The 24,704-nt window shown below is 39.2% G+C and overlaps 2 protein-coding genes across 2 annotated transcripts; both read right to left on the bottom strand.

Annotated features, from left to right (window-relative positions):
• Window positions 1–804: 804 nt before the first annotated feature.
• On the bottom strand, window positions 805–2,007 carry rxfp3.2b (relaxin family peptide receptor 3.2b; the record flags this gene model as incomplete). The annotated part of the gene is made up of 1 exon (XM_080473892.1): window positions 805–2,007. The coding sequence occupies one exon, from the start codon at window positions 2,005–2,007 to the stop codon at window positions 805–807; it is 1,203 nt and encodes a 400-aa protein (XP_080330018.1).
• A 12,190-nt stretch (window positions 2,008–14,197) lies between these two features.
• creb3l3a (cAMP responsive element binding protein 3-like 3a) lies at window positions 14,198–20,706 on the bottom strand. The gene is made up of 10 exons (XM_080474266.1): window positions 20,375–20,706; window positions 19,892–20,008; window positions 19,522–19,765; window positions 18,492–18,625; window positions 17,708–17,818; window positions 17,500–17,606; window positions 16,783–16,851; window positions 16,494–16,578; window positions 15,919–16,012; window positions 14,198–15,335 (listed from the first exon to the last, which is right to left on the bottom strand). Exons 1-10 carry the CDS (start codon window positions 20,393–20,395, stop codon window positions 15,019–15,021), a joined length of 1,299 nt encoding a protein of 432 aa, XP_080330392.1. The 5' UTR covers window positions 20,396–20,706; the 3' UTR covers window positions 14,198–15,018.
• Window positions 20,707–24,704: the final 3,998 nt, after the last annotated feature.

Genomic DNA, 24,704 nt, shown 5'->3' with positions numbered 1-24,704 from the left:
GACTTCTTTGTCGCTTTATTTTTTCACAATTCGAAGTGCACAAGTCATTTTACCAAGACAATATACTAAAAGAAAAATAAATTGCAAAGTTGATTTTCTACTCCACCCCCCCAATTTTCCCTATGAACACGTTTCAATAGATTTAAAATGTTTTCATTCTTTTGCTTTTTTTTTGTTCATTATTCAAAAGAGCCTCCTACCCGCAAGTGGCCTACTCTTTAAAATTGAATGTACTTTACTGCATGACAGAGAGTACAATCACACAAACGCACGGCAAACAAACACAAACACAGCAAATGCTCACAACAAAATATGTCTCCCTCGTACAGTTTTTGCATACTGCAGGTATGATGATGCAGAAACAGAAAGCAACATTGCTTGTCAGAAGCATAGAAGAGTGAAGTAGAAATCCATTGCGATATATAAACATTTGGTGAAGAGCAAATCTTGACAAGTGCAGTCTAAGTTGGGACACGTCCCATCATTTAGTCCATGATGTTGTTTTTGAAATCAAGTAAAAAATAAATAAATAAATTCTGAGTTGACAGAGTTAAAATGAAAGCAGTTTAAGATTATTTACACTATAAGCCCATGTTTACGGGCTCTGGTCCAGGTGGGGCTCTGCCACGGCTCAGATGTCTCTCTGCTCTAGGAGTCCTCATTGATAATAAGCTTCTGCTGAGCGTTACATAATTGCATTGCTTTGAATTAGGAGAGGTGTAATTCAATAGATATCCAAAACAGAGCATGGGTCCTTTAAGACAAAGGATGAGAAACAGTGGCATATGCTGAAATTCACCCTGCTTACACATCCATTTGGACCAGCACGAGAACAGGTGGTGCCTCAGCCACTTTGGCCTTGCGACGCAACAGATGAGTTAAACTCCTGAAGGATGGTGTGGCGTGGAGGAGGAGCTCCTTGAGTCCTGCACGAAACTCCTGGCGAATCAGACAGTAAAGCACTGGGTTGAGGCAGCTGTTGGTGTGTGCCAAGCACACAGTCAGGGGAAAAGCGTAGGCCTGGACATTGTAGAAAGCCTTGCTGAATGGCACAAGGTCAAACTTAATGAGCACTCCCCAAAGTGTCAGTGCCTGATTAGGAAGCCAGCACAGGAAGAAGGACAGAACCACGATAACTATGGATTTGGTAACTTTGGATCGACGATTTTGCCGTCCCTGCATTACTTCTGGGCCGGCGACACCTGCAATCCGCCGGCTGAGGATGACTCGCAGTAGCAGTAGATAGCAAACGGTGATTATAATCAGAGGGATTACAAACCCCAGGAGCACTTTTTGCAACTGGTACAACCCTAAAAGAAGCTGTGGATCCCAGCTCCCTGAGTCCGGAAAGCGCACCAAGCAAAGTTCCTCATCTGACACCTGGGCGCTGGTGGAATAAATGGCATGGGGCAAAGTGGCCATCAGGGAAACAGCCCAGATGCACAGGCTTGTCCACTTGGCCCTGGCAGCCGCTGTCCGCCGACTGTGCATTTTCAGCGCAGATGAAATAGAGTAATAACGTGCCACACTCATGGCAGTGAGAAAGAATACACTCGCATACATATTCATGGTAGTGACAGAGCTGATGATTTTGCACATCACACGGCCAAATGGCCAGCGGAAGTCCAGAGCTGTATCCACGGCCCAGAAGGGTAAAGTCAGAACAAACTGGAGATCCGTGATAGCCAGTCCCATCACAAAGCAGTTGATGGATGACTGCTTCTGCCTGTAACGTGAGTGCAGCAGATACAGAGCCAGTGAGTTTCCAACTAACCCTAATGCACAGACTAGAGAGTACACACACGCTATCATCACACGCACCACTACACTGGAGCTGTCTCCTTGAAATTCCATAATAGATTCCTTGGTGAGGAGCTGCAGCCAGCAGTGCAGCGACAGGTTGCTGGTATGGTCCCCACTGTGATTTCCAGTCTTGTCATCTTGAAGCATTTGCTGCTCACATGGCTCAGGAGCCAGTGTTTGCACTCCAGTCTCATTAAGCTGCATGGCGAGACTCTGTCTCATCAGAGATCAGCCTCGAAGGGGAAAAACAGTTAAGACAGCTGCTATGTGCAACTGAAGAAGAGGGAAAAAGTTTGTTCTTAATTGCAGCTTTCATGTTGCATTCGAGTCAAGTTATCTCCCACAGAACAGAAAAAGCGATCCTCTGCCGCGTTTAACCTCCTCTGATTTCTCAGCGACAACTCGCAGCTCTCAGCGCAACGCCACGCAGGTTTATAGGGTCCGCGGGTGCGCGCAAAGCTCAGTCGCGCGGTCGGCGCGCTTGGCTTCACCAAGTGAGTGATTGGACAGGAGCGCATCACAGCCAGATAACCGTAACCACATCAAAGTCTCACAGACTGGCCGTCAGGGGTGAGGCGTGATGTGCTTTGACGCACCAGTCGCACCACCTCCACAATCGTACTTTGCGGTGATGTTTCTGAAATATGCGGGGAAATGACGCGTGTTGTGAATTGTGACAGTATACGAGGCTTAGGCACTGTATACATCTATTGAGACCGTAAAGGACAAGCATCAAGGACAACACACTGCATGTTATATCGCTACTCCCCCAGGAAGAACAAAGTACGAAATTAATTCATCAGAATGTCACCAATATCTTTGTTAAACGACTTTTCAGACGTCATTATTATTATTATTATTATTATTATTATTATTATTATTATTATTAGGCTTTGGAAAATGGGTCAGGAACAGTGTGTGTGAGTGTGTGTGTGTGTCAGAGCGAGAGAGCGAGAGAGAGAGCGAGAGCGAGAGCGAGAGAGAGAGAGCGAGTACCGGAATTGAGCAATTGTCACGTCTCTTTCTGTTGCAAAAGCAAAAACTGCTCTGACACTGGAAGGCTCTCAATCACATAATATTGTTTGTCTAAGCTGCCAACCAGAACAGGGGGAATAAAAACAAACAAAAAAAACAACAACAAAAAAAGCACTTGTCAAGTACTGAACGTTTATGTATATCTTTATATCGTTTCTATCTTTCATATTACTGAAGAAAACTATACACTATCTAACTAAAGACTATCTAGTGGTATATACTACTAACTCTTGCCTATTGCACACAATGCTATAACATTGTTTGAATCAATCTGTAAAATAATAGGGCATAAGTCCACTGCATTACTATTCATCTGTTGGTGGATGCCTACTGAAATTACATTTATTGTTGCTCTCCACTGAGCCCTTGAGAGCCACGCAGAGCTCTCTATGCATGACCGACCCGCCTCGTGGAACTAAACCATCATTCATTCCAGTCAGAGCACCAGTCCCGAATTAAGATCAAAGCATTCATTTGAGAAAGGACAGTAACTCCTCCTGTTATATGTATATGAAGATCATCTCCCAAAAATTACAGACTGCCTAAGCGGTTTTTAGATATTTTAATGTCCTGGTCATAACAGAAATCGATACTGTGAAGCCTTATTTGCTGTCAACAAACCCACTCACAGACTAATTCATCAAGACCCGTGAAGCATTAATCGCCAAAGTTCACTGAACATGCCACTACAATGCTTATGTAATTAGCTTTCCACAGTGTGTCACAACACATAAACTTCAAAATCTTGTTCACTTTTAAAGATTTCCACAAACGATATACCTCATAAATCCCTGGGAAATAGCCATACACATAAACTGCTGCTACAGACTATTACCCTCAGCATAACAGTTGTGCAGAACCTTTTCTTTTTACTGCCCCCAGACAAAGAGAGGAAGAAACAAGGAAAGGACAAATAGTATTAAGGGAAAAAGAAAGGGACAAGATATATAGATATAGCTTCATTGTCATTCAATACATACGCCCGTATACAAGAACGGAATGTTTCTGCACCAGGCTAAAAACTAGGCTTTTTATAAATTGTCTAAAAAACATGAAGCAGTAAAAGTATGACAATGAACTGGAAATAAGAAACAAACACACAAGAACAATCCATTGACCAAACAATTAAGACAGCAAACTGCACAAAAAAGAAACGTTTTAGGACAAAGTTAGATTAAATCAAGTGAATAAGCAGTTCTATTTCTTATTGCAGTATTTGTCTTTTTTTCCTCAGTGCCTGAGTATATTTATGACATGATTTGAAGCAAAATAAATCTATACCAGAGCACCAAAATGAAATGTTATCACTTGGATGACAAAGTGACATTTGTAAGAAAACACTTGCAATGAAGTTACAAGTATTCTGAAAGTAGTTATACTGAGATCAATAAATCAGTAATTTTCAGCTCTACAATTTAGTTTCCGTCATAGTGTATTCTTTCCAAAGGAGATGTTATTAAAGTATATCTGAATGCAATACCTGGTTATTGTGCTTATGTCTTCTCTGATATATGACAAAAGGCACATTCAAAAGGATGGCAGTTCATTACAAAGACACAGAGAAAGACAATTATATATACGCACACACGCACGCAAAGCTATTAGAGAGTAGATTTCGTGTGCACATCCTGGCTCAGGTGCCTTTTTGTATGGCGTTTGCATGTTCTCCCGTTGTATGCATGGGTTTTCTGCAGGTACTCTGCTTTCCTTTCACATTCCAAACACATGCACTCAAGTTCTCAAGGGGGTGAATTATCAATGGTCAAGTCACCCCCACCAAGTGAACTTGTATGAATATTGTATGAATATCAGTGGGAATGATTGTTTCTCTTTGTTTGTCCTGTGGTGATTTGGTGACCTGTCCAAGTTGTCCAAACTTGGACAAATTGGAATAGAAAATAGGTGGATGGAAAGGTGGTGAACAGTGTGATAGGCCTGCTCCATCACTTTGTGAGAAGCAACAAAATTCAATTTTTTTTTTAACTATTCACTTAGTGCCAGCTGGCATCATATTACGCCACCTGTTGAAACTTCCAGAATTAAGACAAGCCGAGGGTGACTTCAGGTTTATAAAAAGGGATCCGACCATCTACAGAAGACTGCAGGAACAATTCTCATGAGAATCAGAACTCTGTCACCTTGAGCTTTTGCAATAACTTCTCTTCATTGTAAAGTTTTCCCTCTGTGTTACTTTTCGAACAAATTAAAAAGACACGACAGCATGGGTAAAAAATAAATAATCTGCACACTTTTAATCCCCTGCGACCCACTTCTTGTCAACTTAACACTCCTTAAACCTCCAAATGCGCAGGCTCTGACAGGATGCCTGGTTTAATGTTCTAAGCATTCAAATCTTTGATGAAGAATAATTCTACACAGGCTGCTTACCAAAGCCTCTGACATTTCATAGGTTGCGTTCTGAATCACTTCTCATCAAGTGAGTTATTATGCAGCTGTGAAGGGCACCTCACATTAACTCTGCAATACAAATGTGAACAAAGTCACAGGTAATTGCTTGGACTGACGGCAAATAAGCTGTTTGGCATATCAGTCAGTGCATTTATTGTTTTTGGTGCGGTTGTAAGGATAATGCAGTTTTGCTTACTTTAGTCACTGGTGTCACATTTAAAAAGACAATAAAGACCCAGATCAGTCTCCCAGTATTATATCACTTTAGGAGAGAGAAACTATTTGTAGAAATCTGAATATAGTGATTTGGCAAAGTTTAAGAATGGTTGATGTCTCCAGAAGCATCCACCAAGTCACAGTCGCCAGCCTGAGGGGTCATGTATTCTTTATATGGGTCATTGATCTGCGGTGTTCAGATGCTTCACACACAAGAATTTAATCATCCAAAGCTTAACATTAATTTTTAAAATCGTTTTAATAAGTGTGAATTTTCCTTTTCTTCTGATTGATCCCAACTAATTGAAATACCGCTATCTATCAGACCCATGAGATTATATTTCTTGGTTCACGTGACAACGATATTTTTAAATTTGAGATTGATTAAATGGACATATTGTGATGCAAGTGTGTCCTTGAATGAATGTTTCCCCCAGTGGGGCCAAGGGTAATATCTCCTGAAAACCGACAGTCCTGGAATATGCTAAAATATATGTCTTCCAGTTGAGACAGTTGGCCTGAGGCTATTGGATACATTCACCTTGAGATGAATCAGTTTTCCAGCATGGAAAAGTAATTTATCTTAGCATGTCCTCTTTTTGGTTCATGTTTTGTCCAGGCTGTACATTTGTGATGTAATTCCACAATCAGAAGTTCAGCTAAGATCAGACAACCTGTTTCATAATGAGAATGAACTGCTTAAAGCGCCAACTGACGTGAAACCCAAAGATGATTTATAGATGTGCACCACTGAATGTCTGCCAGGCTGGACCAAGCAACAAACAGAGTCGACACCATTTGAGTAGTCAAACACAGGTGCAGTGTCACAAGGGGCGTTGAAATCTATGTTTTTCATTATTGTCACATGGAGGCTATATGGCACTCATGATGACAGCAAGGGAACCTGAATACAAAGGAGTAACCGAGTCCAAATCACATTGGAACAGGAATTCTCTATTGATGTTAACAAAGACAAATGTCAACACGGTTTTATATAATATACTGTAATATACATCATGTTACATTAATTAAAAAAACAAAACAAGTTTAACATTGGTTTTTAAACATAGAACACAGAAACACAGATAGAGTTCAGCTTTTTGCGATGGGTTGATGGAAAAAGGTTTAAGGTGAAAGGGGAAATGGAAAAAACAGAGTCTTTTTAGAGACATGTAAAACATGGTATCATGGGGTCTTATTCAATCTCAGAATTGCACCGGAACAAAGTTCTTGCAATCCAGCCGAAAACACACAGCAACAGAATATAGGATGTCCCTTATGTATGAGAAGGAGGTCGACTCGATTTCCAGATGAGTCATCAGTATATGAGCCTTTGAGTCTAAAGAGTATGTGAAGGACATCGGGTTCTTTTTGGGGCTTGTGAAGTGAAGCTGGTGAAGGAGAAACGCCACATAAAGCACAAGGTGGACTTGGTTTAATTCGCTCCTCTAAAAATACTGCGAGTATCAAAAATGTATGTCCAGTGTTTTCAGAGAGTGAGGCACAGGCGGAAAGAGTGAATCACGTTTGCAGGTGACTGCTGACATTGATCACATGATGGAGATACATTTTTATAAATATTATCTAACCGTGACTTTGTATAGTAGGTCCAGTGTATCGGTTCATATTGAATAAGGCCTTGCTTTGCACGAATTGAGGATTTTTGTATCAGTAAATCTATAACTCAAAATGGTTGACAGTCACAAGAGCTGTGACCTTCCCTGAAGGACCTAAAGGAGACCAATATTTAGTGTCAGACACCATCACCATGTTTTTAAGACAAAACTATGGCATTCTTTGGTGTGAAACTGTGGTCTACCTGTCAAATAATAGTGTAAGGAGTGAACTGTTGTGCTGCAATGCACCATGGGGATTTTGGGTTGTTTGGACTTCAAATACCATAATTGTGGGTTATATTAGTCTTGTAATGTTGTTAGTGATTGTGTTTTGTTGTTTGTTTGTGGTTTGGTTAGTCTTGTTAGTTAGTTGGTTTAATTTACTGTAGCTTAGTAATTCTAATATTGCAACCATGAGTATGTCTATTCTCCTCCTGCCATGGTGTTCTTATTTGGATAACTGCTATTAACAGTTGGCTTTAAAGGAAATGCATACTTTTATATGAAGGTCTTTGATGTTGCTTGATACATAAGTAAATCCAGAGCGCAATCGTCTTAATCCATTTAACTACTGATAAAATGTATATGACTTTCAAAACTACTCCAAAAAGTACAAGTACACAAAAACAACTATTCAATTACTGTGAGGTGAGTAAATGTAATTTGTTACTTTCCACCTCTATGATTTGGTTGCAGATGTGATAGGCTTGAAAACAATTATCCAAAGGAGTACTAGTAAGAAGGTTGGGAAATATACTGCAGACAAAACTGTGGATCTGTAGATACCTAAAAAGCTGATGTTTAAGGAGTGAAAAAGAAACAGAGCTGCTGAAATGATACAAATTTCTTCTTAATATACAAATCTCAAAAGTTTTTCATTACCAAATTTAACTGACTCAGGAAAGCATTGACGGCTAGGGATGGAGAGAAATATGATTTGCAACCAGTGGAGCATAAATATATCCTGACTGGAGGCCAAAATGGTATTTAAACTGAACAAGTGTTACTAATATTCAGGTTATTTGTATAAAGTGAAATGGAGGAGTGAATGGGCACATGCACTGGAACCTTTCATGACACTGAGAAGGTGGAATTGGTTTCTAAATGTATGAGAGGGATTAAGAGCCTCAGCTTCAAGCCACTATTTTAAAATTGTAATGTTTGCCGACCGGTAATAAAACCTGAAGTGAGGCAAAGCCAGTCCACCCAATTGCCGCAAATATAGTTTTCACAGCCTGGCAGCCTTTTTGTTCCCAATGTAAATTTATTTTCACTGAATTGATTTGAGCGGGAAGCATCAAATTGAGCATAGACCATCGTTCAAAGACTTCACGGACATGGGTCAAAAGTGACGCAAAGTGTTAGCTTTATATAGATGTGCACAATTACGTGTGACAAGGACTATGCTGGGCAATCTTAAAGGGTAAATAGTGCAGTGCAGGTCATTTGTTGTAGCGGTATTTATAGGGATTATTTCACTTTTATTCAAATTCAATTTATAACCTGATATTTCACCAAATGAAGTGAGAGTAAGTGAGGTCGGCAGGAACAGAAACAGTCAGATTAGAAACGTACAAAAACAAGTCATCTGCATAAAGAGAAATGTTCAGCTCTATACCATATGTCCGAACATCTGTAATAAAAGGGTTAGAGTGTATAAGTACAGACAGAGCCTCGATGACCAAAGCGAAGAGTAGTGGGCTCAAAGGACAAACTGTCTAATAACCTTTCAAACGTCACCGGATGGCCAAGCCTCTCTGAACCGTGTGGTCCAATCCAACCGATGAGCCACTGGAGCTCAATCCCGGTGCAGAAATTAATTCTTGTTCTGATAGAAATATATCTGAATTAGCAGTGCATAGTGGTTGCAGTGTGGTTGCATAGTTCAGTCTGAGTGTTCAGACTTCCATTACTAAAAACTCTAACGTGTTTGTGAGCATTAGAACTAGAATACTTAGCAATGGAAGAAAACATAGGATCAGGCACGCGATCCTAATGTTATGGCAGCCAGTAGAGTTCATTATCTCCATCATAATTTTTATTTTTTTTAAATAGGGAAATTTAAAGTTTTTATTGAATTATTGGAATGGAAAGTCATAAATTGTCTTGTGGATTACATTATGGATTAGTATCTGCTAAGCTCAGATGAGCTTCACACCCCAAAAATGTTTTGAAAAAATTCAATCAATCTAAGCAGGTGATCTGCTTATTTAACTTTAGTTTTGAAAGTACAAATCATCCAACACAACCAGAAGATGCAAGATGTAATTAGAGTGTCTGGTGAACACGGATCTCCATGGGAGACATAATTAATCAGTATGTTGTTTATAAATTATTACCTCCCCAAGTTTAAGATTATTTATATATTCTGTGTGAATAGCATAATAATCAGATGACTGCATTAAAAGCTGATTAAAAATCCTATTTATAATTTGATTTCTGCCTTGTTTTGATTATCGGTCTAACATTTCCTCTGTCATTATTGATATACTATTTGAATATTTAATTTGCTTTTAATTTAGTTACTACAGTTGTACCTTGTTTTTGTAATTTAAGATTTTATGTAGTTGTCTTCTTACTGGTTCATTTTAAGTCTAGTTCTCTCAGTCCTGTCACGGATCGTGGTGAACCAATAAGCAGACTTGAAAACAGGATGTGAGTTTATTGAGTAATCTGAAGAGGCATCCAAAAAGGACAAATCCAAAGGCAGGTCAAAAACAGAAGCAAAGTCTAAAACACAATCTGAAAACACAAGGAAGTCGTGGGATGTCTTAAACAAGGACAACAGCGGTCACATGAGGGAAAGATGAGGTCAGATGAGACAGACTTCAAAATAAAACAGGAAGAGACAAACAGGTAAGTGACGCAGACTTGACCGAGACACAAGAGGAACCCTTACAAACACTCTTGCATATCTGAATAAGACATGAATCCATGTATATTGATAAATTAAGTTTTAAGTTTGTAACAGGTTTATGCTAACTGAATGGTTAAATGATCTGGATTAGAGGGAGTCTTCTTTTTTTTTTTAAGACACTAAGATTAATTGCATTTAACCTTCACTCTATGTATACAAGAGATTGGTTTCTAGTGCTAATGAGTGAATTATGCTTGAGAGGCCAAGGATCAGAGACATTGCACAGAGCCGATATTAGGCTGGCTCACACATAGAGAAAGGATGACAGCGAGTGCCAATTATAGAAAAATTGTTAACCTAATATGATCTTTATTGTAATGTGACAACAAATGTTAATGTAATTCATTAACAGAATGAGTTCAGGTAACACATTAGGTTTATCTAGTTGTCACAGGAGTCCTGTGGCTGCAGCCTTTGTGTCTGCACTGTGCTTTTGCTCACCTCACATCAGACATTAACAAATGACCATCTTAACCTGTCTTTCTGTGGGGGCACTGGAGCTTCTTTTCTCTTTTGCTTTGCGGCCTGGACTTTGCTACAACACATTCCCAAATTCAAAAAGAACAGGGCATTTAGTTTAACAGGCATGTCAGTAACCTCGACTTTGCAATGTTGCACTGCCAAGGACTTTCCCCTTGCAACTCAACTTCACCCAGTCACTTCACTCTATTAGTGTCACGCCACAAAGAAAAAAAGCCCATTAGTAAATTGAAAATGAAGCTGTGAAATCTCTTTGAAAGATGCTCAGTCTTTCCAAATTTCCCTCACGGCTGATCAAACTCAGTGGGAGCCGATGTGTAAAGCCTCACAGGCTCTGTGGGGATCTTCTTAATCAAAGCAATGCATTAGGATGCTCATTAGAGACTCTTGCACTGATTGTAAACAATGGAAAACACACCAAGTAGAGTGGAAAGAGTAAAGAGTATCAGTGAATAGCAGAAAAGGGGGCAATGATGGGTCGCCCAGTTTAGCTCGTCATGCTATTTAGTTTCTTTTTAGACAAATACATTTTTTTTTAAGCATTTTTCTAATTGCTGCTGTTAGAAATATGGCTTTTTTTCTTGTTTGAAATATGCAAATCAAAAGAGGAAAAAGAAAAAAAAAGAAGCCCTGAGCAAAGTCAGCATGAATAAACTAAAAAAGTGACCCTGATCAGGTTTGTAAGATCATAGAAACAAAACGAATTAGACACACAGACGGATTAAAAGTGAGGTGAAGTGAGATGTGAGAAAAGCAAGGCTTTGTTTTATCCATGAAAGAGAAGACATTTACAATGTTCAAAATATGAACAGCTATAGCTGCAACTCTAAAAGCCATTTGCCATTAAATATGCTTTTAATTGATTTTCCTAGAATTAATTCTGCCCTCTGGATAAAGTGGGACTATGTTTATTAGTTCAAATTTGATTCAATATGCAGAGCAACGGTAAATTAACAACTGAGCTAAATAGTGAAAATGGTACCGTTATCGTTCATTCAGTTATTGTAGGTTTATTATCATGCAGATTGTGTTTCAATGGCACAGGACTTTAATACAGCTATAAGTCAGTTTCTTGACTTTCTCTGCAAGCTTCATTTTAATGAATCTAAAGTAACTAGACCGTAGCCACATTTACATTTTCACTTGGTTGAATGCAATTTTACTGCAGATGAGACACTCTTTGTTATTCATGCACTAGGAAAACATGAACACCTACATTGTGCTTAGTGTCAGTGTAATATGTCTACTTGGGGCTGTTGCTGACATACACCAAATGATTTTAGTGGAAGAAAGTTATGCTTCTCTTCCTCATGCTGTGTATTAAAGTTCCCTTGAATAAACTGTAATCTATAAAGTTAATTATCAACAGTCAATACATTTAGTCAAAACCATGTCCTGAGTCTTCACCCTGTACGCAATATTAGACCCATGACTGTAAACCCTTCCCATGCCACGAACACCACCATACATTGCTTTTTACTAAACATAAATAAAGTTAATATCCCCCAGAGAGCCAGACTGTTCATATTGTAGGTGAACAAGCCAAGATGGTCCCTTGTTTGAATACGTTACTGAATACTGGACAATCATTTGAGTATTTGGGCTGTTTACAAAACAGGTTTAATTTTCTGTTCATGCATTTGGATGACGTGAGTGTTGAGTTGGTTCTGATAGCTTGGGCTGGAAATGACTGGCAGCTCAGTAAAGAATGTTGGTTGCTCCAGGTTTAGTTTCTGACAAGGCAAGTTTACATGTTGATGTTGGGATGACGAACCCATTGCATGGATATTGCAATAAATTCCTTCCTTTGGACCATTTTACCTGTGAACATCACTTTGTTCTTTTGGTTGTTGTTTTGAGTGTCCTCTATTTTATCTTGAAATAACGCTTGATCTGCTTTTGCCCCATTTCTGTCTTCTTCATACGTTGCAGCCTCCTAGTCTTCTGTGGCGATTTGGTTTTTAGTTTGTGCTTGGTTGCTATAAATTATCAAGGGGCTTGTCCTTTGCTTCACTGAGCTTCCTTCCCCCCTCAGTCTCCATACGTTTATATGTCACCATTACATGTTACTGGTATTATCTTTCTCCTGTTGTCCATGCAATCTCATTTCTGTACCTGACAGCAGGATTTTTGACAGTGGAAAAAGGAGTTTGTTATCTCTTCCTCTTGCCCACATCTGTAGCGTTTACACTTGTGTATTGGTTTGCCTGTTGCTCTCTGTCTGTCCTATCCTTTGCTAACTGGAACAACAGAAAGTGGTTCCCTCCGAGCCCGGTTCTGCAGAAGTTGCTGCCTCGTTAAAGAGTTTTTCCTTTCCATCAACCTCTATACTAGCTGAGTTAGTTTTTCTCTGGAACAATGCCATGAGGCACTTTTGTTGCTATTGGTGCTGTATGAATAAACTTCAATTTAATGTAATTGTATGGGATTAGAAAGTAACAACATTTAAAGAAGAGTTGGCTCACGCTGAAAAAAGTTAATTAATTATTTTAAGTTCAAAGAACTTGATTCATTTAGGTGTTACCAAGTGAAGCAATTTGTTAAGTTTGTCCACGTATGTTCTTTTTTCATTGTATCAACAAACTTGCTGGTAAACTTCTATAGGTGCTTGTACATGTCACATTATGGCTTGCTTAGTCTATTACACCAAGATGCACCAGAAGGTAATATCACAGCATACAGCACGTATATAACAGTATATATCAGCACAAAGCAGCTCCCAGAAATTGAGGACATCTGCTTTGCTCACTGTTGAAACCAGACAGACATTCATTAAAGGGATAACTATGCTAGAACAGGCCCCATCCAAATTTAAACTTTGTCTTGTTTCTTACTTCAATGCTGTACTTATTCATATGTAATTCTTGACTATAAAAAAATGCACTCTCTCCCGTTTATCTATTGAATTAAAAAAAAGAGCTATCTTTTAACAACCTTAACCCAAACACTGACCTCTTAATTTAAGAAGACAAAAACAGATAAGAGTTTTACATTTGAAACATTGTGCAAAAGCTTATACAATAGCAGTTTTTCCAAATGTTCAACGCTTCTCAGATTGCAAAATATTATGAGACAGATAAATAGATGTTTCATCTGTTCACCTTGAACAGGATGAAGCAGTATAGTAGATGGGTGGATAAAGGCTAAAGACATATGTAACTCTTTGTGGCAGTCGAGCAAGCGTTCCAAAATCCATTCTTTTATGAAATGAAAACCCACAAACTCAACCCAAAACACCCACACCAGACACCACTGCCCCTTTCAGGCTCTCGCCTGTGAGTCTGTGTGTTCACTCCCGCCTGTCTGGCGGCTCCTCCTTTATGGGCAGAGAGGTGAGGCGGCACACCTGATCCCTATCAGGGCTTAATCACCTCTCTGCCACACTCTTATCAATGCATTTGCCAATCAGCTTTATGTTGAAAGTTTTAATGCAAATTCACACAGGCACAGGAGGAACATGCAGGGAGGCTCTGCCAGAAGGTTTCGTATCATGTAGAATATGTTATGAATCGTTATGTTACTGTATTATCGTGCTATCTCTAAATATAAAACTAAATGTTAAAATGAGTTATTTTCTGTTGCTGTTTTGAGTCAAAATAGGTCAGATGGTTTCCTCTGTGGTTCTTTTCATCCTGGAATTGAAGGTCCAGCTACTCTGTGAAGATAAGGCCCGTGGCAAAGATCATCATCACCCAATCAGGCCTCCGTTTTGATCAAACTCAGTCTCCAACAGCAACAACATTGCCGTCTTTATTCCATCATTGTGTGGTGGCAAGGAAAGCACAGAAATTGAGTCAGTGCACAAACATCTTGGATTCATGCAAACATGTCAAAAAGTCATTTGCTGAGTCAGAAGTCAGACTCTTGAGATAAGAGGTCGTCTCTCCCACCTTTGACCCAGTTTTACCGTCTCCCTCTCTGTGAACCATGCTTTCGCTGAAATCATATCTGTAAATGCCCTTACAGAGATTACTTGTCTACATATTAGAGCTTTTCAGTCGATATTGGCAGGGGAGATGCTGAACTGTGTCCTTTTTTAATTATTTACTGCTTGGAATCATATGAGGACAAGAATCCGAAGAATTTTAAAACTGATGGTTTTTTTTTGTTTGTTTCTTTTATTTGAGTCACTTTCATCCGTCAAAAAGGGGTTGCAATCAGTTCTGCAAAGAAAAACACTTTGATGCATGAAAAAATTATGTCTTTAGAATAAAACTGTACAGGCCATCAGAGCTCTATTCACCTAGTTTTTGACAGACTGAAACATGAATTTATACTGACATTCTATCAAAGCCAGAAGGGAGAGCATTCACACTCCAAGTTGGCAGGCAATTTCAGTGAGATTCAAATACACATGCTGATATAAAAGAGTATCACAAATGAGGAGATAATGCATTCAGACAGAATTTGTATTAAAGGCAAAACAGGAATTATTCACTCTTAATTCCCCTGTCTACTGTGTGTAAACAAAAGTCCCTCATAATTCCCTGCTCTACTATTAGGAGAAGAACGATTTATGTGCTGCAGGTTCCTTCATTTCTCTTACATGTCATCAGCATGTGGTCGCAGCCCAGCAGAGCGGTGGGGATTCAAGGTCACAGTGGCTATGTGACCAGTAATTGGGTCCACATGGAATGGACCGATCGGATCTTCCTGAGTGATGTTTAGAGACCCGGACTCCAAACTTGACTGCTCTGGGTTTACTCCCAGCTTCTCCATCAGTGCCGTAATATCTTGCAGCCCCTGCTCTCCTGGTGAATGTCGGTGCAGAGGCTCTGATTCAGCTTCACTGGAGAATGGCGAGTCAGTGACATGTAGCACACGGGAAGCCTGGAGGTTCTGCAGGGACCGTGACTGGACTGTGGGAGGATGAGGGATGGAAAAAAGTTAATAAATAAATAAATAACAGGTCATGCCTCTGTGGGTACAGAGCTCAGCTTATTATTGGGTTTTCCTTACCTGGCACACTCCAGTTGACAGGTGTGTGTGTGTGTGTGTGTGTGTGTGTGTGTGTGTGTGTGTGTGTGTGTGTGTGTGTGTGTGTGTGTGAGCACACGCTTGACTTCATGACACTTCAAAAATATGTCAATATGTCTATAATCCACATTTGCAGTAATTGTAGGCCAAGTAAGATTACACATAATTTCAGAGAGTTGTGTTTATCATTCTGATCATCAATTAAGTTTCAATCCCATCAGAAGCTGCAAACAGAGAAAAAGCTTTAATAACTAGGAAGATCATACATGGCCATTACCCCTCCGTACACTACTGATAATCTTTCCAGATTTACGTCGACAGTAAATCCTTGGACAGGCTGAGCGTGGTGAGAGACTCTGTGGATGAGAACCTTTCCTGCCATGAGCGAGAATTGCTGTGACAGAAAGGTGCTGGATTAACTGGCAGGTGGCTCCGTAAGGCTACGAGTTAGTGAAGGTTACTCACTTCTGACTGGACTGAAGTCTCCTTGGCTGACCTTGGTGTCAGAGAAAGGTTTGAGACTGGGGAATATGATTAAGGAGAAGGACAGCAGAAGCACCTATAAGGGGAGAAAAGTGAAAAACAGAGGGACACCGACAAAGAGAGTTAAGTAAATGACAAATGGGTCAAATGCACTATTGGGTTTGTGAGTAAAACTCGTGTTAAGCTTGCAGTGATTTGAGGGAATCATAAAAAATGTCTTGTAATGGAACAGTTTCTGATATTCATTTGTACTTGTTAAAAGAATTGCTCTCTACTCTCAGATATTTCTTTGCCACAAAGTTTCCACTTGAGAAATCAATCAACAATTAGTTCATGACAGTGTGTTTCACATTATACGGACCATTTCTCTTGTATCCTTTGTGCTGTCCATTGTACACATAAATACAATGGTGTCTGTGGGTGGCTAATCCAGCTGTAACAGTTATTGCTGTTGGCGCGCAGTCAAGGTGCTTTTTTTTTTTTCCCCCAGTTTTTAATGAATCATGTGGTGTGTTTGGGGTGTTTATTTATCTGGCAAGCACAGATTATTTCCATACCAGCACACATGTCCCAGTCTGGGCTGGCTTGTTAGATGTATTCATGACCAGAGCCTGCAGCCGGCGCAGCTGTTCCATTAGTGACCTGCAGTGAGGAGTGGGGAAAAAGAATGAAAGACAAAGAAAACACAGAAAGAAAACACAGCTGGATTAGTGATGGTTTGAGGAAGCAAGAGGGCCAAATGCCAGGGGCAGTTTGTGAATGGGAGACTTTTCATAACATATATGAACTAAAATGGTCAGAAAAATGTAGGGAATGAAAACAAATTTCCATTTTGAAGGAACTCACACGTTGCATTTCTCCAGCTGAGACACTTTTCTCTGCAGCTCATGGTTGTGTGCATTGCAAGCAGCCATCCTATACGAGACAACAACACGAGGGAGAAGACCAGAACCAAGTCAAATTTCTCAGAGTAAGAAAAAAAAAAATAATGATCAAATGCACACATCTATACTGATGCCACAGAATATATAACAACTGTATGATGTTATAAATAACAGCAAAACCTCACATGGTGATCTGATGTGACAGGTAATGTGATTTTGCATGTTTTCTTACTCACTCCGCCATATTGTACTCATAATTGCAGTAGTGTGGCGTATTTCCCAAAGCAAAGCGTGGCTTCAGCCTAGAATTAGTTTCTCCATATGCTCAGAAGGTAACTCTAAAAACTCACATGGAATCTGTAAATAGCCCCTCCTCATCAATATATCCCTCTGTCACAGGCTGATTGCAGCTTTTTGCACAAAACTGACAAGAAAACACATCACAAATGTGAAATCTTAGGCCTCTTCAACCTCTGCTGTTTGAAATGTATAATTGTGTGCAGTAAATTGTGTTTTAAATGAATAATTATAATAATTGTCTTGAGGGTACAAAAGTGAAGAACTTGCTCTGGTCATTAAAAAGTAATTTTCTGGTGTTGAATTTGGACTTATTTTGCTCAAACCTAGAAAAGCACCATGAATACTCATTCACATGCTTATGTGAAATATAGCTGCTGACCTGCTCTCCAGCCCATCAATGTACTCCTTCTTCTTCTTCCTGCTCTCCTGGGCAGACTGCTTGTTGCGAATCTTCCTGCGTATTTTCTTCAGAATCCTTTCTTCGTACTGATTGACAAGAGAAGAAATATTTCCATTTTGTGCTTCTGTGGAATAAATTCTTGGGCCTGATGAATATTTTCATTACTTTGGTATTGATGGAAAATTACCTTTGTGAGAGGTAGCTGGTTGGGCAGAGTGACCCCTTCCTTGGCTAAGAGCTTCTTCTCATCTTCATTGAGAATCAGCTCCTGAATGGACTTCTGGGATTGCTGGGTGGGCTGGTGGTGAAATATGAACATTTGAAACACTCTGATTTAATTTTCTTTCTGCCCACCTCTTCTGCCACTTATCTCCGGTCTCTAGAGCTGCACAGAAAATATCGCTAAATGATGGGATGCTATCAGGCTGCTTCATCAGTCTTATTTCATGGTTACCTCGAAGCAATTATGTCTGTGGAAGTGAAGTTGCATCCTGCAGCGCTCCTTCATCTTATTAAACTGGGATGAGAAGCTACGTTCAGTATCAGCAATGAGCTGAGATCCACTCCTCTGTACACCCTCAAGTTTAAGAAGCGCCAATAAATTATTCTGCCCGTGGTGAGCTTGACCCGACGATAGAGATATCCTCTTGAATGAAATTAAATCTCATGGTCATGTCTGATTATGACCGAGCTAAAATGCTGTGATGATATGCTGAGAAAATATAAGAAGTTAGAGCTTGTTTATTTGCCCGCTTATACGGAAGTACGTACACACACACACACACACACACACACACACACACACACACACACACACACACACACACACACACACACACACACACACACACACACACACACACACACACACACACACACACACACACACACACACACACACGCACACCATAAATTAAACAATGGGTTGTGTGCAAGTCTTATACAAATATATACAACCTGGATGCACTTACGGGCTCTGGCGTGCCATTTAGTAGCAGGTCTTTGACAGTCAGCGGCAGGCCAGAGGACATCTGTGGTCTATGCACACCAGAAGGGTATTGCATAAGCCTTGTTTTGCCCATCGGGTTGCTAAACTCCCAGCCATCTGCATCAAAGTAGACAATAATACACGTAAGAAACAAGTAAACAAAGTTTCACTTGGATTCTTGTCAAACTATGATTTAAGAGGCAGCGTTTGGAGCCTTAAAATTGTCCTACAAACAATTAGTTTGTTTTCTGCATGTTTAACTTTTCGATTCTTAATCGATAATAACATGTCATTGTTTATATTAATACTCTGACACACAGTCACAAATAATCAACGATATCCTTCTTAATTCCTTCTAAAACTTGGGGTTTATGTGTAGGAATAGTAATCTCAAATGTATCACTTTTTATTAATCATTTGCTGCTCACAATTAATAGTAAGCACTGCAACGTTTAGCAATGTAACCTTAATTAAAATAAATAAACCGTAGACTAGACAAAATATTAATAATGACTCCAACAAGTTGTCATATATATATATATATATATTAGCTATTAAATGTATTAAATGTTATAAAGATGCAGTATACAGTGTGTCTGATTTTTGAACTTATTAAAACAATATACATTTTTCAATTCATCATCTTAACTGTGGGCTGTGGGAAGAGGGGCAGACCCAAGTCGAAAATGGGTGAAAACACAGTGAAACACATGATCACACACACACATTCACACCATGTGAGAACCATGACTGAACCTCCAATATATTTTTGACTGATAAATATCCTGTATGAAAACAACTGCAGTCTCTTCCTGATGAATTTAAATACATATTTTCTTTTAACCTGATTATCTTAGGGAAATAGTTAAATTTGTAGAAATCTATTCTCCAAAGCTTTTGGTGCTCCGATCAGCTAAGATAACAACCTTTGGTTTTATCAAGACCCCAAAACATAAAATATGATTTTTCACTGTGTCTGTTTGTAAATGTTTTGATGGGTTTGTGTAACTCACTCAGATCAATGGAGACATTAGCTTCTAGTCCTGCATTGAATTGTGGTTTTGTACCGAAGTACTGCGTGTCCTCAGGTGGGCTCTCGGGTCGTTGTGGACTATCCATCTGGTCTGAGGGAGGATCCTCACTGATCCCACTGTCACTAGGACATGGGGACCAGAGTGGCGAGGTTGAAACAGAATTGTTTCCACTCAGGAGAGCATTGAGAAAATCATTGTCTGCTTGGTTGGGCGGTTGTTGCATCTATAGGGTGAAAACCATTAAAAAAAACAAACATTAATCTCTCTGACAACTTGGCAGAATATGAGAACTACAGAGAATGTCAAGACAGGAGTAAACTGTAGATAGACAGCAAACAGTCAGACGCACATTTGGTTCCTGAACTGGCCAGCCATAGTGGCTGCCACGGTGCGCCGCTTCCTCATGACGGAGGATCCCATCATTTTGATCAAACAGCCAGTCAAGCAGCTCATCGCAATCACAGCCCTGAAATGAGGCCATGGTATTAAATAACGACAGAAGACTTTGTGATTATATCTACAGGTTTTTAAAGGCAAAAAAAGAGAGAAAAGAGTATAATTCACAATTCTCTTTGAACACACTGTACTGTACAAGATGTTCCTCTGTACTGTGTAGATATCAGTCCCAGAACAAGACATTTTCTACATGCTTATGAACTCATCCAGTCATTCCAAAATAGGTATTTATGGATAGATATAGCTTCAACACCTAATTATGGATTTTAAATTTGCTCTGAAGCGTGGATGGAACTCTGTGGAACTTCCTGATTACCTTTGTCACAGAAACCCAATTTGATAAAGACAAGTGAGGAAAGAATATTTTGGTATTTACCTGATCTGAGTAGTGCGCCATAGCTCCTTGGTTGAATGGTACAACAGCAAACCCCCAAAAACAAAGAGAATCCAGTCGAAATATCCAATTTACTTTGTTCCCCCTTTCCTAAAGTGTCTCCGGTGCAGCTCTCAGCTCTTCTTAGGTCCAAAGTTCCAACTCCAACACAACACACCCAGCTGACTTCAGTTTGAGTTCAGTTTGTCCCCATTGGCTGTGAAGCGATAACCCAGAAATCTGATTGGTAACAAGAAGCACACAGTTAACAAAGAGAGCAAGTTAGTCTGTCTGGAAACTAAAGACATGGAGTCTCCAGGAAGATGAGCAACATTAGAAAAGGGTAAAGGTCTGTTGCTTTTTTTTCTTTTTTTTTTGTTGCTGGTTTATTGACATAAGGATAGGTGTGACCTTTGGCTTATATTTATAACCATGGCACATGACCAACACAATAGTCAGTCAACAACAACACGAACAATTATTTAAATGTTAAAATCCACATCTGATATGTTTTACATTTGATGGTTTGATTAAAAACTGTTAGTTGGAAATATAATTAAAAAAAAAAAAGTCATTTTTGACACAAAACTTTCTCAAGATTACTGGTTTTGCAAGAGATACATTGTTATGTGGAATAATTTAACACAACCTGAAGGATAACAAAATGCCCAATAAACAGGTTATTGTCATTTATAACTCCTTTATCATTTTAATTCTACATTACGAAAAGACTTTTGCCAGATTTCTTTTTAATTTGCAGATTTACACCAGCACACACAAAACATATCACTGAGTCTTTGATATATATTTTTTGAAGTATAAATTGTTGCTGTTTATACTTTACAGCTACGGTACTGATCCCATTTGTTGTAGAGAGTGGTTGTGGCTAAAGTGTTAGAGCGAGTTGCTCCCCAATACCCGACCCTCCACAGTCAATGTGTCAAAGGATTCTTGAGAAAAACACTGAAACCCCAAACTGCTCCTGATGAAGGCTGTGCGTCAGACTCAGCGCATTGCTATTGGTTTGTGTGTTTTGTGTTGCTGAAATCCCAACAGATGAGCTACGTATATACGTGAGGTCCGTTTACCATTTGAATTGTGGACGAATAAAAAGCATCTCATCAGATGACTTTTCTTTTCTCATGTGGATAGAGCTTTGTCAAATCTTTTACTTTCACAGGTTTTTGGTTTCACAGTATTTTATTCCAGGAATTTGATTTGATTGTGAACAGCAACACATTTTGTGCAACAACTATTGGTAGATTCAAGGAGCTCGTGGGCAAAATAATAAATACTGGTCCCTTCAAGGTTCGGATATATGACAGTCATATTAAATTATACTTTATATATGTGATTTTAAGTAATGAGAGGAAATCTCTCAATGGCCACGTTTACATTTTCAGAACAGAAGAATTGCACCCAGCGCTCCACCAGACTCGAGGAGAACATCAATACAAAAGTTTTTTTTGGGGGGGGGGGGGGGGGTTTTAAGCGCTTACAAGCAAACTGTTTATTTTGGATGAAGCCAGTCAAGCTCTCTCTTCCTGTTTCTAACCTTTGTGCTAATAGCTAAACTAGCCAACTGCTGGCTCCACATCGTTACCATAGAACCATGAAAGTGGTTTTGAGCTCATCCTCCAACTATGTTAATCAATAGGAACATTTCCAAAACTTTTTTCTTTTTAAATCTTCAGGCAATTCATTAGTATATGACTCTGGTCATCGGTATAACCTCCACCCGCTGCCATGGAAATGTTTCTTCCTGCTCACTCTCATACCGTCTTCAGCAGATGCAATGCAGGAATATAGAATTATGTCAACCCCAGAAGCCATCAACGTATCACTTAGTGTTTTGAATTTAGAGATAGCAATGTGTGTGTTTGATTTGCTTTGTGGTAGGGAACTAAAATCTAAACCATGAGCTAAGAACAGAATAGAAAAAAAACAACCATTTGAAATATCATAGGGAATTTATACAAAGCATGCAAATATCCCAAACCTACTTGCAAGTAACTTACAGCAAATCAACTTCAGTTGTTTAGACTGAGCAATGCATTTTATAATCAAACAGCAGCAACTGAATAGTGAAAATACAAACACTGAGTGCACTGAGATGTGATTGGAATGATAAACCTGCTGTCAATGAAGACACAAGACACTGTGAGTGTGCCTTGTCAAGACTTGTGGACTAGATCCTGACTGAAAGTAGCATTATGTAATGGTTATTGCACTGTTATCTGATAGAAGATGGTTCCAAAGGGCAAAAACTCTATTGTAACAAAGCTGATTTGAAAACGTCAGCCTCGTACAATGATAATGAATGTACAACACAAACACGGAGTGTACAAAAAAAAAACAACTACAAAGATCAGGTCTGATTTTGTTGCACTCTGCATGTTGCTTTCGGCATCCCTGGATGGAGACGTGCGTCCCCGATTGCCTGAATCAATTGTCTGTCTTTGTTTATGCGAGTTTGTTTACCTCAGTGACGTCGAAAGGTGTCTTAGCAAAAGCTTAGCTCCCGTTGGGGGCACCCATGCTGGACAAGCACAAACTAAATGAAAATCACCATGAGATTAAGTTGGGGGTGGACTCCTGCTCAGGAAATCTTCTACACAGTATAAAGTGGACATCAGAAGGTATAGTTAGGTAGACTGGATAACACAAGACACTGGACAGTAAATAAGATGGAGGTCTTCAATGTTAGCTTGTGGTGCCTTCCCCCCCAAAACGAATGATGACATTTTGTTGACGCTCTTACTGCGAGCCATAATAGTGGGTAGTAAATAGTAACTTCATGTGCACATGTGCAAATGATAGAAACAACTTTAAATATCCCCTTTGGACAGAAAAGCAATAATGAATAGATAAATACTGATAAGTTCAAATGAAATAATAAACAGACATAGGCAATATTTACCAGTAATAAAACTATAGCACCCTCTCTCAGTTTTCTTTTCTTCTGTAGTGTACTTTATTCCTGAAACATTCCTGGAACTGTTATAAGATATGATGAAATCTTGACTAAATGTTTAAGTGTTTTTCATTTTGCAAACAGCTGATAATCATATCTATTCCAGCACTCATTGAATTATCTCAACAACTAGCAGATAGCCGAGGAAAAAAGACAACCTGCAAGGTCAGAGTCTTTACCCAGATCCTCAATGTCTGTAGAAGGTCATTGTGTTTTCAAATTAAACCTACAGGCTCAATGTAATAGTTAGCGTTCGTACAGCAGCATGGCCTCACAGAAAGACTGGCTTGGCACACAACATTTGCTCTTTTTGAAAACGACATGGTAATTTATCTCAGTTCAAGAGCACACATTGACAAGAAACCATACGTGGCAAACCATAACCCATTAGATTTGTTGGAGTAAAGTAAATAACAAGATAGCATATGTAGAAATGCTGAATCTCCATTGCTTAATACTGGTTGCATGTTCTTACTTAAAATATTTTAGTTAACCTCACCTGCACAAGTCCAAATGACAGATTTTTATCATTCTTAATAATGTCATTCTCACATACTGCTTTGTAAGTGGTTATTGAGGTGAGATGAATGAATATCAAGTGTAGAAGAGTGTTTTACTGTGCACACGTCTTCACCTGTGTCTTAAGGAGACACTGTCCACGGTTAACTGCCTGACAAAAATCTGAAATCTTATTTCAAATGTGTCAAACCTGTTTAATTTCTGCTAGAATCCTTTATTATTGGAAGTCAATAATTGCTGCCATGCATTTGGATTGAGAAAATCCCTGCAGCAAAATAAAAGGGAAGGTTGCATAAATGAGCTGGATGGTGCAGCTTTGTTGAGCTGAAGTGACATTTGGCAGAGGACTGCTAATTCCCTATTAGAATATGCTCCACTCTTGTGTTACACATTCGGAAATGAGGGTCAGAAGACAACGTATTCCTAATTGAAAGTTAGAAGAAAAAAAATGTTAATGAGCCTTTGGAAAAAAATGACTGCACTGAGATGTATAGATGCTTAAGATGAAATGCAAATCATTACAGTAAATGCCAGTCTGACAAGCGCTGTCACAATGCAAGACCTTCCCGAACCTCAGCTTGATTTGAAACAATCACAGCAGAAAACACAATCATCTGAAAAATGTTTAATGTACTTAATGTAGAAACAAAACAAACGATAGCAATTATGTAAATATTCCAGCTGAGAGAAATACTTTGGTTGACAATGTGCATTTAAGCAAACAATTTGTGTTTACATTTACAAGTCAATGGTCAACAATGCCTCTCAAATTCCACTTAATAGTGCCTGAGGGCTAAAATAATAAGTTGCTAATGGAGATTATTTGCATGTGACCCCGAA

Source organism: Lipophrys pholis (genome assembly GCF_963383615.2).
Source record: "Lipophrys pholis genome assembly, chromosome: 10".
NCBI classification, from domain to species: Eukaryota; Metazoa; Chordata; class Actinopteri; order Blenniiformes; family Blenniidae; genus Lipophrys; species Lipophrys pholis.
This window is presented reverse-complemented; position numbering and strand designations above follow the sequence as displayed.